The sequence below is a fragment of the Mus musculus genome, chromosome 11, assembly GCF_000001635.26.
Source record: "Mus musculus strain C57BL/6J chromosome 11, GRCm38.p6 C57BL/6J".
Classification (NCBI taxonomy): Eukaryota; Metazoa; Chordata; class Mammalia; order Rodentia; family Muridae; genus Mus; species Mus musculus.
Genome location: NC_000077.6, coordinates 87,345,119 through 87,361,744, shown reverse-complemented (window position 1 = coordinate 87,361,744; position 16,626 = coordinate 87,345,119). Strand labels below are relative to the sequence as shown.

The 16,626-nt window shown below is 43.2% G+C and overlaps 1 protein-coding gene and 1 long non-coding RNA gene across 4 annotated transcripts in view; one reads left to right on the top strand and one right to left on the bottom strand.

Moving 5' to 3' along the window:
* On the bottom strand, positions 1 to 4,216 carry Gm33937. 3 transcript variants are annotated; one of them, XR_003949755.1, is made up of 5 exons: positions 3,852 to 4,216; positions 2,875 to 3,719; positions 1,803 to 1,900; positions 1,477 to 1,581; positions 1 to 1,111 (listed from the first exon to the last, which is right to left on the bottom strand). It is a non-coding gene; the product is annotated as a predicted gene, 33937 (long non-coding RNA). The 3 variants fall into 3 exon arrangements; XR_001780287.2 differs by having other exon boundaries at positions 1 to 1,581; XR_388942.4 differs by lacking the exons at positions 2,875 to 3,719; positions 3,852 to 4,216 and adding an exon at positions 2,458 to 2,713 and having other exon boundaries at positions 1 to 1,581.
* Ppm1e (protein phosphatase 1E (PP2C domain containing)) overlaps positions 2,751 to 16,626 on the top strand; it is a 132,089-nt gene continuing 118,213 nt past the window's right edge. Inside the window, exon 1 of the mRNA NM_177167.4 lies at positions 2,751 to 3,296. Coding sequence (NP_796141.2) covers positions 2,842 to 3,296 — 455 coding nt within the window. The 5' untranslated portion in view covers positions 2,751 to 2,841. The remainder of the gene's footprint in view (positions 3,297 to 16,626) is intronic.

Below are 16,626 nucleotides of genomic sequence, written 5' to 3'. Positions count from 1 at the left end.
TACATACATTATGCTTTTTCATGGCTTGAGTTTTAATGAAAAAGTTCATTACATATTTCAGCAAATCCTAAAATCACATCAAGTGCTAATAATGAAATTTACTTTAAAATACAATGGCGGTAAAGTCTGGTCTTATTTTCCAGAGAAGATGCACACAAATTCAAAGATGAGAAAAAAGAACGGGCTATGTTGAGAGCAGGGAAGGATGTTCAGGTGGTCCGAGAAAAACCAAGCGAATGTAGAAAATGACTCTGAGAGTCTGAGAATGTGCCAGGGCTCGTCACATTTTCTATTAGATAAAAACGCAATAGAATGGACCTGGAGGTGTGAGGAGACAGGGAAGCAGGGTGATAGGAAGGACGAACTGCGACTCGACATCGGCCAGCCCACCTACACAGCGGCTTTGAGATCCCACCACCTCTGCCAGCAGCCACTGACAAAGCTTTCTTGCTAAGAAGAATGCAATAGGATCTATATTGATCTTTGTAAAAAAGTGTCTTCATTAATATAAGCAAAGACGCCTCTCATTTCCAGCAGCAGAGGTGTGGGTTTTTTCTTTTATTCTTAGAAGTACTGTTTTACCAACATATATCATTTCCCTTTTGATGTGTGGGCTGAGTCATAAATTAATGTCACAAATGTCATCTAAATGAGGGAGGCTGCTACGTTATGATGTAAGAAGCTTGACATGAATTGTTAGCATTGACAGCTATGCACTCCTGAACTAAAATGTCACTGTGTTAAAATTGGGGATAGTAAGAGTTTGTTGGAATGTAAAATTGGCGTTTAAAGTTGCTGCAGCCTAGAAAGTTGTCACTCCATTATTATTATTATTATTATTATTATTATTATTATTATTATTATTAAAGGTCTTACTACATAGCCTTGGATGACCTAGGACTTGACAGTCCAGGCTGACCTAGGACTCAGAGCACCACTGGTCTCTGCCTCCAGAGTACTGGGATTAAGGGTTGTGCCAGCACCCCAGCTCTTCTCTAGTTTTTCTGAAATGGCAGTAAGCAAGTAGGTCGAAAACAAATGACTTTGAGGGCTTTCTTGGCATCCCATGGAGCAGTTTCTTTCTACAGACTAGTTTGGTCTTTCCATTCATCTTAGGAAAAAAAATAGAAAAAATTCTAAGTGCATTATTTACTATACACTTTCTATCATGTATTATTTAATCTTGACCTAGGAGAGAGCATAGAACTCTATTTTACATGATACCATTAGTAAGTTCAACCCACTTAATCTTAAAATAACAGTATCGGGTCAGGGATTTAAAAATACAGCATTATAGGAAAACAGTTGGTGAGAACGCACCCTCTTCTGTCATTAATAACTGACTGGAAATGGTATTTCTGATCCTAAATCCAGCTGAAACCCAGAAACAATAAATGGAGAGATGGAGTGGATAATTTGTGAGTACATGTTTTTTCAAAGCAGAGGGGAAAAATCACTATGTTTGTGCTGAATTACATGCTGCCGTGGACGTGGTAGTATGCAGCAATGATGCTATCATCCATACAGCTGTACAGCACAGCATCTTCAAAGCACCCACCACCAACATCATCACCATGAAGCCTGAAAATAATAGGTTTGTTTATAGTTTGGTAAGAAAATTAGAATAATTTAAAGTCATTTCAGTTCTAGCTTGGGGGAGGGAGTAAGAAGAGACACAGGAGGTGGTGGGGAAGAACAAACAAAATATAGACAAAATACGGATTATATGGTAGGATAATATAATATAATGACATGCATTATACAGAAACTAAGCAGGGGTTTTTGGGTGATGGAAAACTTACAAGTGAAATCTACCACTTCAATCTCGGATTGAATTCTTGTTGCATCGCTTGCTTTTGACCTTGAGCAAAGTCACTGTTTTGAAGGCTTGTTTCCTCATCTGTAAAACAGAATCCTAACGGTAATAACCTTTGCCTTAAAAGGCTGTGAGGATTAGAGACGAACACGTGTAAACTGCAAAGCCCTATATAAATAAGACATTGTGTAGATACGAGGCACAGCTAGATTTTCATAGAGCAGAGTTAAGGGGAAAGATTCTAAAGGCTTTGGAGACTTTGAAAGGGGCTCTAACACCAATGCCACAGCTAGAAAGTCTTGACTTTTAAGCAAGCGAATTACTGTTTAATTTCTCACGTTCATCTTTTTGAGAAAGGAGGATACATAGAATCAAACGAAAGAACCTAGACAAAGGAAACTACCCTTTTTGGGTGCTCGTGCCTGGACCTTTACTTTTTCAACACATATCATTAGTAAAAGGTGTTTACTGCGTGCCATCGGATCAAGAGATATACTACGGCAAGGCAAGCAGATAAGGAAACTGAAGTCAGTACACTCCTGGTGGAACCAACAGAGATGTCTCAGTGCTTATCATGAAACTAGGGTCTTCACCCCACAAAGACCATTCGAAGTTGGAGTGCAGGAGTCCAGCGTCCTTACCACTCCACAGACTCGACGGGAGGGACCTTGGAATTCTTAATTAGAACCGGTTGCCATGGCGACAGTCTCTAGGCAGCGTGGGCTGAGCTCTCGGTAGGGATTGCGGGTGGGCCGCCGCTGGACCCTGTGCGCGCGCCCGCCACCAACTTTCCCTCCAGACCGGAGCGGGGTGGCGCGCTCCGCCCCCGCCCCCGGGCCGCGCACGTCCGAGCTCGGTGGCGCGCACGCCTGCGGGAGCCCTCTCCAGGCAACCCAGTGCTGATCGCCGGTGCCCGTGCGGCCGTTCCCCCTCCGTAGCGGGAGGCGAGGCTCCGAAGCAGCCCCCTCCTCCTCCTGGGCTCACCTCCCACCCCCTTCCCGGTGGACCTCGGGGCATGAGCAACGATGGCGGGCTGCATCCCTGAGGAGAAAACTTACCGGCGCTTCCTGGAGCTGTTCCTGGGCGAGTTCCGCGGACCGTGCGGTGGCGGCGAGCCAGAGCCCGAACCCGAATCCGAGCCCGAGCCCGAGCCCGAAGCCGAGCTAGTCGCGGCTGAGGCGGCCGAGGCTTCGGGGGAGGAACCGGGGGAGGACGCTGCGACGGTAGAGGCGACCGAGGAGGGGGAGCAGGACCAAGACCCCGAGCCCGAAGACGAGGCGGTGGAGGAGGAGACGGCGACGGAGGGCGAGGAGGAGGAAGAGGAGGAAGCGGCTGCCCCGGGGCACTCGGCCGTGCCGCCACCGCCGCAGCCCCAGCTGCCACCGCTGCCCCCGCTCCCACGGCCGCTGTCGGAGCGCATCACCCGAGAGGAGGTGGAGGGCGAGAGCCTGGACCTGTGCCTGCAGCAGCTCTACAAATAGTTAAGTAGCGGGGCTCGGCCGCGGGTGGGCCGCCATCCCCGGGGTGCCGGCCTGGGTTCCCGTCCCCGCTACCCATGTCCCCGCGGGGCACCCGGGCGGGGTCCCCCCCGCCTGCCCCCGGCCCCTCTTCGCTGGCCCTCTCGGCCAGCTTCTCGGCCACTTCGCACACCTTCCTCCAGAACCTTCCTGCCAAGGTCTTCCCTCCCGTCTTGGGCTCCCCATTCTTCCCTGCGCCTTTCTTCCCGGGGTTTCCTCCCACCTTCGTCTGTCTGTCCTTTCCCGGGCTGCGTTCCTTGTTGGGCGGTGGGGACGCGCGACTCCTTTACAGGCAGTAAGAGGTGCCTTTCTACATAACCGCAACAAAGCTAATACCGTCGGTGCCCAGAGGAGCCCAGACCCCTAGATTTTCCGTCAGGCGCTCACTGTTGAAATGAAAAGGCTCTATAGATGGCTTTCTTACGTGAGAGCCTAGTATCATACTTTGCAGACATTTGACAGCATATAATTGAGAGCGGTAGGGAGGAATTGGGAAGGAAGGGTAAGTAAAACCCTACCGAGCAAGCCGTTAGGTGAAAAGACGAGGTCGTAAGTCAGAAAAGTCAGCCTGGTTGGATAAAATTGCAATTAAGTGCAGTATTTTCAGTCCATTAAGTAGATGGGGTGGGAGGTGGGAGAAAAGCAGATGGCTTAGCTACCCAGATGCAAGTCTAAAATAGAAAGGTCAAGGCTTTGCCTTTCATCCGAGTTCTGCTTTTTATGGGCTTGAAATAGAAACGGTTTACAATCGCGTTTCTTTCCAAATGGAATTGTTCTGAAATAATGCCTCTGCAAACACTGGGAAACCCGAGAGTCTTTTGCCATTCAGCTAATAGTTGTAATGAAAGGTGTTACTCTGACCACCCCAAAAGTTTACTATCGCAAGATTCACTGCGGCTAAGTTCAAACCCACTTCCTGGATTTCTCCAAAGCCTGGAGGGGGCTAGAAAAGAAAGCTATTTTGTCTTCATCAGACCTCATAGACAACTGATCAAACCATTCTCCTGTTAAAAGCAGCAGCCTGTCAAAGGGAAAAGCCACTGAGCAGATCTGTAGAATTGGACTGTGCGGATGCCACACTTTATAAACCATCCAGTAATTAATTTTAAAATACTGTTCAATTACCAGGGGAATTGTGTGTTTTGGGGAAATGCAAAAATAAAATGGCGTGTAATACCACCACCTGGGGATAAACAGCATTAATGGTTGAGTATTTCTTTTTTTTTTTTTTTAACTATCACAGAAAAGGACCTACAGAATGCCATTTTAAAAAAATTACATGATTCAGACACTTAAATATAGTGGAAGTATTTACCAAAGTGAAGGGATTTATCTCAGACTAGTACTATCTGGACAGTTTTTACCCTTACACATATGCTCCCAGAACAATTTAAGGATTAGGGACGCTCCCATACTGCCATTAATGTAGTACAGTCTGAACATTTCAAGGCTTTTAAAACTGAGATGCACAGAATGAAATGGTAAGATGTGGGTGTTTTTTTATTTTTAATGTGATAAGGAAACAAGATTAATCAAAATGTACATATCAATTAGAAAAATGATTACGATGAGAAGGTGATTGCCAATGAAGCACAGAAGTTTGTGTTTGAGTTAAAACTAGCAAAATTACAGCTAGAAAATATTATTTCCCCTTAAATTGGACACTTATACTCTGACTTCACATAATATCAGACTTTGTACTGTATTTTATTCTGATGCTAGTCGAGATAAAATGGCTGGCTCGTTTATGTGATGTATCTTTAAGGTTTTTAGTGGGTGTAAAAGTTTCAAAATGAAAAAAATGTTTCAAAATGTGTAATGACATTTTTAGTTTTTATTTTATTCCAAAAAAAAACACCAGATAAAAGCCGGGCGTGGTGGCGCACGCCTTTAATCCCAGCACCCGGGAGGCAGAGGCAGGCGGATTTCTGAGTTCAAGGCCAGCCTGGTCTACAGAGTGAGTTCCAGGACACCCAGGGCTACACAGAGAAACCCTGTCTCGAAAAACCAAAAACCAAAAAAAAAAAAAAAAAAAAAAAAAAAGACTTAGGAGAATCAGGATCAGCCAACTGTAGTGTTCGGCCATTGTTTTGTTCAAGCTCTTCATTTTACATGTGAGGCCTCTATCCAGATTTGGAAAAAAAACCAAAAAGCAAAAAACGAGTCTTGTAGAAATGATTCCAACATTTCCTGGCTTAATCTCCGACTCTCAAAACACCTGTCACAGAGGGAATGATGACCTCAAATGTCTGGGAAAATTATGTGCCTCTTTGTAGGTATGTGTGTGTGAGTGCAGGCACCTGCAGAAGCCAGGGGTGTAGAATCTTCTAGAGCTGCAGTGACAGGCTGATGCTAATTGCTGACACATGGGTCCTGGGAACCCCACTCCAGTCCTCAGAAGAGCAGTAAGTGCTCTTTTTTTTTTGGTTTTTTGAGACTCTTAACCACCAAGTCTTCTCTCCTGTCCCTAGAAGTAAAGCTGACCACAAATAGATAAAGAAGACTTAAAAAGATACATTATATCAACTTCTCTCAGTGTTTTCTCTTCACCTGTTTTGGGAATTGAACTTAGGGCCTCATGCATGTTCACCAAGTTCACTGGGCTATATTCCCAGTCCTTTGCCACCATGCCCAGCTGAAATTTTGCTTAGGAGTGTAGTATAGTAACACATTTTCCTCCATTATTTGGTTCTCTCACATTTGAGACTAAGAACAGAAGACATCTGTTATTCCTAATCTTGGTAAACTCAGAAGTGACTTAAAACAGTTAGCAAGATCGCAGGCCAGTGCTGGCCCACACCGTTTATCCCAGTACTAGGGAGGTAGAAGCAGGCTGATCTGTTTGAGTTCTGAGACCAGTCTGATCTACAGAGAGATTTCCAGAATAGCCAGGCTACATAGCAGCCCTGTCCCAAAACAAAACCCCTCAAACAGCAGCAGCAACAAAACCAAGTTATGTAGCTAAGAAAAGAGTGAAGGTTTAGACAACTTGAAAATGTCTTAGAAGCTGGAGAAGGACGCTTGCTGCTATTGTATACAGATGGAGATTTGGTTCCAGCACTCATGTCTAGTGGCTCATGACTACCTTTAACTCCACTTCAATGGATCCTGTGCCCTTTCCTATCCTCAATGGGCCCAAGCACGGATGTGGTGTACATATATACAGTTCACACACAAAAAAATAAAAGTAAAGAAATCTTTTTGAGAGGAGGTTTGGTTTTGTTGTTTATTTGGATTTTTGTTTTGTTTTGTTTTCTCTCAACAAGGTTTCTCTGTGTAGACCTGGCTGTCCTGGAACTCACTCTGTAGACCAGGCTGGCCTCGAACTCACAGGAATCCACTCACCTCTGCTTCCTGAGTGCTGGAATTAAAGGCACAAGCCACCACCACTAGGCTGAGATTTGGGTGTTTGTGACAAGGTTTCAGTATAGCCTTGCCTGCCCTGTAGCTCACTATGTAGACCAGGCTGGCTTGGAACCTATAGAGATTCTCCTGCCTCTGTCTCCTAAGTGTTGGGCTTAATGGGGTAAGCTACCATCTCTGGCTAAAAAGTATTTTAGAGTAATATTTAGGATAAAAATTTTACCTTACTGCTTCAAAATATAAAACTTGTATATCAGTATCCCATTCCTAGGCAAAAGCAACATGTAATTTTGAAAGAGCAATAATTTTAAAATATCAACAGCTCCCATCCCACCTATGGAAAGGTTCTCCTGCTTTCATCTTCCAAGTACTAGGATCCCATGCCTGGCTCCTTTTCTCCTGGTAGGTATCCATTCTACCATTAAGCCACATCTCCTGACTTCCTAATTCTCACTTAAGACATTATAACTGATGTTATATTCAACTTGAATTCGAGGGTATAAGCAACTTGCATAGATTAATAAGTCAGTCAGTACTGTGCGTCCCCCAGCCCCATGCAACACTAAGAATCAATTTGTTTTAATCTGTGAGGATCAAATACACTGAAGTCTCATTTTAAAGCTGAGTTGTCACATTTTCAAAGCAGTTGTTTTCTCGGTTATTCCTTTCGGCTGGGATGGGCTTCCCAAGGGGAAGGGAGCTATCACAGCAGGCTGGCGAAGTTAAGTAGTTACAGATGGCTCGATGTAGCATTGAAGATGGCACTTTTAGAATGGTTTGGAAGACAAAATCACCAGTTATAGACACTAATAATTCAGTTCTGTTGAATCATGAATGACTTTGGGAAAGGTCAGAAAATCGTTCAGCTTTGTTTCGTTTTTACGTACATGCACATGAAAATCATCACTCATCTCAAAAATGAAACACTTCCTTATAAAGAGTAATAAAGTCACTAAAAAAAGTGGAGACGACTTACACACACAAAAAGGGTGACATAAATACAGCTTAGTGTCAGTCGTAGTTCCCAAGGTTTTCTCTTCTCTTGGCCTTTGAGGCTGGCACTTTGCTGAGAGTTTTCAAATAGCCTTTCCCGTCTTCTTATGCCGATGTTCTGTCCTTGACCATCTCAAGACTGCTCTGTCCTCAATACCATTCACTCACGTGATTGGCTGTTGTGGTTGTGCTAATGGCTCCCAGCTCTGCCTCCATCCTTGCTTTGACTGATAATGGAACAGCTTCCACCTGGTGTCTAAAACCCTGGTAATCTGGGAGTGGCTGTTTGCTGTGTTGTGGGGATTTCAAGCTAGGTTAGCCTTACACCCTCAGCTCCAGCTCCAGCCTGACACCTGATACTTTTTGTCGTGAGCATATTCCTGATATCACATTTGATTTGTCTATTTAACCTTGTAAATGTTTCACTTACACTATTCCCTCTTGTTCATTTTATTTACCTTTTTTTGTGGCCAGAGTTACTACTATCGGACTGAGTCATATAGATTTTTTTTCTTTTTAAGTTTTATTTATTCTCTCTCTCTCTGTGTTTAGTTGACATATGTCTGTGTCAGTGCACCACATGCATAGTTAACAGATGGTTGTGAGCCATCATGTGGGTGCTGGGAACTGAACCTGAGTCCTCTGGAAGAACAGTGAGTGCTCTTAACCACCAAGCCATCTCTCCAGCTTCAGATTATATAGATTTTTTAAGTGTTATACTAAAACATTAAAAAATTTTAGTAGTAATATGTATTACTAATATATATTACTGTACATATACACTAATATTAGTAATAATATTACATATATATGTATAGTGTGTGTGTGCGCGCTTCTGGGAGTCAGTTCTCTTCTTTTACTGTGTGAGTTAATACAAGACTTCTGATCCCAACTTTAAAGACAGAATTTCAACAAAGTTTAGAAGAAAGAGATCATATAAGACCACCCTCATTTCTAAGACCAGCGCTGAATGTTTGGGGTTTCTCAAAACTACCCTCAAATCCAGGAATTCTCTAGAAAGACAAATAGAAGTCATTGACCACTATGAATATAGTTTATTGCAAGGACAAGGTATAGATTAAAACCAGCCCAAGGAAGAGGTGTACTCTACAAAAGCAGCAGAAGTCAAGAGTGTCCTATGCTCAGGAGTACATCATCCAGTGCAAATATGTGGCGCAGTGCTCAGAGTATGACATTCTGAGTCCCACCCAAGTCCCAGTTTTCAGAATTCTCACTGGCATCTACACTTAGGACTATCTCTGATGTAATCAGAGATTCTGGAGACGTTCCTCCTCAGACCCGAGGACAAAGCTGGACCTTTCTTTAGGCAAAGCCGAGCTGTAGGGAGTGAGACTTTGTATCCCTCTCCCCATCCACTTCTAGCAACTACACAGCTATAGCAGACTAAGACAGTGTGCATATCTTATTCTCTCTTTAATATCTGCATTTCCGGGGTGGGTGGCTATGGGGGACTTTTGGTATAGCATTGGAAATGTAAATGAGCTAAATACCTAATAAAAAATGGAAAAGAAAAAAAATAATATCTGCATTTCCCCAATCGTGTCTTTTACTCTGCTGGGAATGCACTCCATCCACCACTCAGCCCAATCTTTTGTGCATTGTTTAGGAAACCATCCCCACACTTATGATGACCTGTGACCCTTCTATGTCCCCTTCCAGACTGCCCAGCGCATACTCTATAAGCTCTTGTTTCACTCGTGTCTAATGTCTATATCTCCTCCATTCAACCGGTGATCTTTACAGTAAGGTGTAGCTAAATTCATAAGAGCAAAAGAAAAATGGTAAAAATCTATTATATACAAAATATAGAATTAAGCCAGGCACGGTAGTGCATAACTGTAATTCTCAGCAATCTGAAGATGGAGGCTGTAGGATGGCCCATTTGAGGCCAGCCTGTGCTACAGCAAGTTTAAGGACACATAGCATGCACTTCCAAAATGCAAGAGTTGAAGATGAGGATGTAGCTGAGTGGTGAATCTCTTGCCTAGCATAAGGAAGACCTCAGATCCAATCCCCAGTAGTGCCAAGAAGACAGTGCTATTAATATTTGCTGTAATTATGGAAATTGGTAATTTGCTCTGAACGCAGCTGATTTCGCAGTAAACCTGTGACTCAGAGATTAATAGTGGTGCCTGCTCTAACTTTTAGGGCATTGTAAACTGTGCAGTTCACCTGTGCCTGATTAAATAAAATTAAGGATTATATTTCCCAGTTTAAAATTTTTTAGTTCTCATGAAATGGACAAATAACTTAAATTTTTCTGCAATAACTGGGGGCTAGAGAGATGGCTCAGAGACTGAGGGCTTGCTATGCAAGGATGAGGACCATAATTAAAGTCCTGGCACTCCCTAACAAGACGGGTGTAACGTCCACACTCCAGCTGTGAGGGATCCAGTTCCTTCTCCTGCTTCTGTGTGCATACCGCCCACCACATCCCCGGAACCCAACACACACACACACACACACACACACACACACACACACTCACACACACACTCACACACTCACACACTCACACACACTCACACACACACACACACACACACACACACTCATGCCCATGCACACCCATTAATATATTTTTTTTAAGTTTAAGATTGAACTTTGTAACAGAAACACAAGTTTTGTTGTTGTTGTTTTGTTGTTGTTGTTGTTGTTTTTAATGTAGCCTTGGCTGTCCTGGAACTCTGTAGACCAGGTTGGCCTCAAACTCAGAGATCTACCTGCCTCTGCCTCCCGAGTGCTGGGATTAAAGGTGTACCCTACCCACTGCCTACTGCATAAAACTTTTGTTGTGCCCTACTTAGTTAAACATAATTTTTCCAAAAAAGATAGTATGTTTCAGAAACGAGTAGAATTCAAGCAAAAGTGTTGTGTGTTTAAGAAACATTGGTATATAAGAAATGTCTGCTGGGCAGTGGTGGCACACGCCTTTAATTCCAGCACTCAGGAGGCACAGGCAGGTGGATCTCTGATTCTAAGGCCAGCCTGGTCTACATAGTGAGTTCATCCAGGGCTACATAAAGAAACCCTGTCTCCTGTCTCAGAAACAAGCAAACAGGGCTGGAGAGATGGCTCAGCAGTTAAGAGCACTGACTTCTCTTCCAGAGGACCTGAGTTCAATTCCCAGCAACCACATGGTGACTCACAACCATCTGTAACAGGATCTGATGCCCTCTTCTGGTGTGTCTGAAGACAATGACAGTGTATTCACATACATAAAATAAACAAATACATCTTTAAAAAACAAACAAACAAACAAAAAGACTGGTCTTGGCCTGGTGGCACAGACCTTTCATTTCCACGCTTGGGAGGCAGAGGCAGGTAGATTTCTGAGTTTGAGGCCAGCCAGGGCTCCATAGTGAAACCATGTTTTAAAGTGGGGAATTAAAAGAGAGAGAGGTTGGTGTAGTGGGGTGAAGATGTGGCTCAGTGGCAGAGAACATGTGTAGCATAGGCATGACAAGCAGTTTGATCCCAGCACTGCAAACAAAACAAGCCCATAACCCCCAGCACTTAGAGGCCTGAGGCAGGAGGATGGTGAGTTTAGCTAACCTGGGTTATAATACCAAGGTCCTGTGCATTGCTTGTTTCTCTCATCACTGACAAAGCATCTCACAAAAGCAGGAGAAGGGAAGGGGGGTTTATTTTGGCTCACAGCTTGAGGATGCAGCTGCAGCCACAGAGCAGGAGAACACCGGCAGGAAGCAGATGGAAGTGAGCGCCAGCACCTCGCTTGCCTTCTCAAGTTTATCCTAGGACTCTGGCTATGAGATAGTGCCGGCCATAGTGCATCTTCCAATCTCATTTAAGCCAGTCTTGCAACTCCCTCATAGGCAGACCCTGACAAGTTGACAAATTATACGTGCATGCTCTGTGTGTGTGTGTGTGACTTGTTGCTGAGAAAAAAAAATATTCAACAGAAGCAAGAAGCAGCCTAGGGGAAAAGGATACAGAGAAGCATGGTGGGTGGGATGCCCTTTATGGTGGCAGAGCTTTAGGTGTGACATGTTCTATCTAGATAGATGAGGAAATGGAAATGTTGAGCCAGAACTGGGCTACCTAGAACTGTCTAAACCCTGCCCCTGTGTGCCTGTGTCTACCAGCGAGACCCCTTCTAAAATGTTCCACACCCTTCCCAAACAGCAGTGTTCAAATGTATGACCCCGTGTTGCACATTTTACATCCAAGCTATAGTTTTCTGTCCCTTCTCCCATTGGCTTGTTGCCATCTACCTAGTAATGCAAAATAAACTCAGTCCAATGACATGAGTCCCATAGTCTTACAGTTCTAAAGGTGTTTAACGTCCAAAGTCCCTTCTAAGATGCAGGCAATCTATGGTTCTCTCTCTCTCTCTCATGTATATACATATATATATATAAATAAATAAAGTCACATTTCTCCTCACTTCTCTCATTATGTCCTATAGGATTTTCTGTGCGTGTTCAGTAATTTGAGTTCTAAGAACAAGTTAGGTGTTCCCAGCTTTTGATTACTCGAGGATATTGTGGTGATCATCCTTTGGATAAGTCTCATTTTCTTAAGACTTCTTTCTGGATTTGAGATTGCTATATTAAAAGATATTTACATCTGGGTATGGTGGCGCACACTTTTAATTCCAGTATTTGGGAGACAGAGATACGTGGATCTCTGTGGGTTCCAGGCCAGCTTGGAAGTTTCTGGACAACCAGGGCTCCATAGAGAGATCCTGTCTCAATAAAAATAAAATCAAACCCCCACAAAAACGCAAAACAACAACAAAATATTTATGTATTTATTTTAAGGTTTTTGATACCTAGTTACCTAGCTCTAATGTCTTTTAACATGATTTTACTATTTTATACTTGAAGCAGGTATTTTTTTTTGTCACATAAGTTATAACAATATTTGTTACATCGGCGGACCATACAATGTTGGTACAGTAAGATTATATTACCTAGTGACATAGTATTTTTGAGTAAGTACACTATATGATATTCCTACAGAGATGAAATAAACCATCAGTGAGCCCATTTCTCAGTTTATATATTCTTTGACCATCCATGCATGACAGTATAAAGAAATGAGCGTTAGTATTATAAAGTAATTTATTGAAAAAAAAACAGAATAATGAGACAAAATGCTAATATATTCATTATTTAGTTTCAACATATTACTACATTTTCAATTATTTTAAGGAAATGAAACACTTCTTATGGAACCAAGTGTGGTGGCTCATACTTGTAATCCCAGCACCCAGAGGCTGAGGCAGAAAAATTGCTGCAAGTTCAAAACCAGCCTGTAGCCGGGCATGGTGGCGCACGCCTTTAATCCCAGCACTCAGGAGGCAGAGGCAGGCCGATTTCTGAGTTCGATTCCAGCCTGGTCTATAAAGTGAGTTCCAGGACAGCCAGGGCTATACAGAGAAACCCTGTCTCGAAAACCAACCAACCAACCAACAAACAAACAAAAAACAAAAAACCCCAGCCTACAATACATTTAACTGCACATGATTTGGTCAACACATAGTGAGGTTTTTGGTTTTTTTGGTAATGAGCTTTTTAAAGACCTTTGAAAAACAGATGTACCCAGTAGAAGTAGTTCTTTTATCTTCCCATTTTTAGCTACTACATTCTGTTTTTTCCTTGGCTGTGATTATTTATTCAATCTCATTGTGGTGGACATGTGGGTCGCTTCCATTTTGGAGATAGTATTCACATATCAGAAAGTTAACACTAGTTGTCCTAATGGAAACATCCTGAAACCTCAAAGTTTTATCACGTTAATTTCTTGCTTGCTTGGAGTCCCTTCAGTAGCAAAGAAGGATCTGTGTCTCATGGCTTTGGTGAGAGAGAGCCAGGCTGATAGAAGCTCTGGAGCTTTGCAAAGTTGCTGTAGGCATCAGCATCCATCAGTTAACCATTAGAGAGAGACTGGTGTTTGCGGGTTTTAGAGGCCAGGCGTTAAAGGTAGCATAGATGTATCATTTTTCTTCATGTTCCATTGGCTAGACTAGTCATGTGCACCATGGCCTGCATTCCCCAACAAAGGAGTATGGGAAATGAAGTCTCTGGCATGGCAGTTGCTTTCAAGAAGCAACTCCACATTGTGGAAAAATAGCCAGTGACCTCTGCCCTATAAATTCCCTACACTTTGGGTATGTCTCCATATGCATATGTTCATAACTTTCTGAGTTGTATATTTAGAAGAAGAATGGTCCGATTGATATTTTGTATCAATATTACCAAATTGCTTTGTCTAATAGCACTGTGAGAGGTCTGCTTTCCTTACATTCTTGTTATTTAAAATTTTGTTTACCCCTCTCTGATGGTGAGGGACTCTTATCATAACCCTTCGAACCATAAGCCTCAGAAAAACCCTCCATTCTATAAATAAATTTAAAAGTAAGTAAATTTAATCTTGTGTGTGTGTTGCATTCTGTGTGTGCTCAGTACCTGGCAAGGCCGAAGAGGGCACTGGCTGGTGTTACAGTGGTATGCTGTCATGCAGGTGCTGGGCCACTGAGCCATCTCTCTGTCCCTTCTTTTTTTTTTTTTTTTTTTTTTTGGTTTGGTTTTTCGAGACAGGGTTTCTCTGTATAGCTCTGGCTGTCTTGGAACTCACCTTGTAGACCAGGCTGGCCTCGAACTCAGAAATCCACCTGCCTCTGCCTCCTGAGTGCTGGAATTAAAGGCATGCGCCACCACGCCCGGCTTCTCTCTATCCCTTCTTGTTGCTATTTCATTTGCTATAACACCTTGCTTGCATTTTTACACAGCTATCTAGAGACAAATACTTTTGGCTGATTATAATCCCGATTTGGAACACTGTAGAAGAGGAATGAGTGCCCAGAATGGTAGACCAGCTCTATCGAGTAGGTTACCTTTTTTTTTTTGTTGTTGTTGTTGTTGTTTTGTTTGTTTGTTCTTGTTTTTTTCGAGACAGGGTTTCTCTGCGCAGTCCTGGCTGTCCTGGCACTCACTCTGTAGACCAGGCTGGTCTTGAACTCAGAAATCCACCTGCCTCTGCCTCCCAAGTGCTGGGATTACAGTCGTGCGCCACCACTGCCCGGCCCTGGTTTTTTTGTTTGTTTTGTTGTATTTTCTTGCAGCTGATGATTGAACCAAGGCTGTGTATTTGCTAGGCAGATGCTTCACCATTCAGCTAACCCCGCCCCCCCCAACCCCCTATTCGATAGGAATGTATATGAGTCACACGTATTGTTTTAAATTTTGCATCAATCACACAGCAGAAAGTGAAAAGAGCTGGTGTAGTAGCTGTAACCTCAGCAGTCAGTGGGCTGAGGCTGAAGGATTGCTGTGAGTTTGAGGCCAGTCTGGATTATACAATGAGGTCAGCCAGGATTATGTAGGGAAATCCTATCTTGAATAAAAGAGAAAAAAATTGAAAAGAAAAAGAGGTTAGTTTAGTCTTAATAACTGATTTATCCAGAAGTGCCCAAAACATTTACATTTCAATCTCTCTGTAATCTACATAAATAATATATAAATTCTTATTTCATGTTTCTAAAGTTCTGTGCATATTTTATAAAGACAGCACAATTCTATCTCTACTTGAACACTTATTAGCCACAGGGTGGTCAGTGGTTGTCCTGGCAAACAGTACAGGTTTAGACGTAATACATATTTCTTTAAAGACTGGAGTTGTACACTTCACTCCGAGATAACAGTTCTATCCCTCATGTGTGGGACCCCTGAGCTCAATCCCTAGCACTGGGAGAGAAACTAGCACAGCGTAATGAGCACACAACCATCAAGTGATGTCCCATTCACATTCTTAGGTTTCCGTGTTTAGAGCAGCGCGTCTTTAGGGAACCATTTCAGGAAGTCTCTAGCCCCTCATAGAGAAGCAAAATGGAGCATTTTAATTATTTTGTTTAGAAACCTTTTCATTTCATTTCTAAATGAAAACAAAATGCTCTGCCTCCCACCAGCCTGGTCCAAGCTACAAAGTAGCAGGCAATTTTGCATATTTCAGGGTGTTGCTTTTCTGTCTTCTTAAACATATCTAGTGTCCTCAGCTTGTAGCTGGGGCTGCCCTGCTTGATGAGCCTGCAGGGTCCTACCTGAGGCTGCTCCTGGCTGCCTCACCCGTTCTCAGCTCAGCTACCCTGTGTTCTTGCTGGTAACTATTCCCCAATCATAAAGATCTTGATGGAGTTTGCAGAACCGAGGTGCTCTCTCCCCACCTCTGAGCTTTTGTTTTCTTTGCTCAATCAGCTTTTTTTTTTTCCCCTTTTCTTTTATTGTTCAACTCAACTACTAGGTTTTATTTTTAAACATCTCTTCCCCATAGAATTATTTCTTTCTTTCTAGTTTAAAAAGATTACATTTGTTTGTTGTATGTGTGGGCATGTGTGGAGGTCACATGAAGGTCAGAGGATAATTTGGAGGAGTCAGCTCTCTCATTCCACCATGTATGTTCTTGGCATGGAACTCTGGTCATTAGGCTTGGTGGCAAAAACCATTATTGTCTGAGTTACCACCAATCCTTTTTTAAAGAGTATCATGTGCTGGGTGGTTAATCCCAGCACTAAGGAGGCAGAGGTAGGCAGATCTCTGAGTTCAAGGCCAGCCTGGTCTACAGAGTGAGTTCCAGGACAGCTGGGGCTACACAGAGAGACCCTGTCCTGGAAAAAAAAAAGTATTATATGAAATGGTGGTTTTGAACTTGTTATGTGGCTGAAGATAACACTGAACTTTTGATCCTCCTGCCTCTGCCACCCGAGTACTGGGCTACCGACCGGCCTGATGCACCGCCACTCCTGGGTTATGTGGTACTGCAGATTGAACTCAGGACTCTGTTCATGTTTGAAAGCACTCTACCAACTGAACTGTAGCCCCACCCAGCCCATGGCCTTTGCCTTTTGTTGTTGTGTTTTGAAACAGCATCTTATGTAGCCCAGCCTGGCCTAGA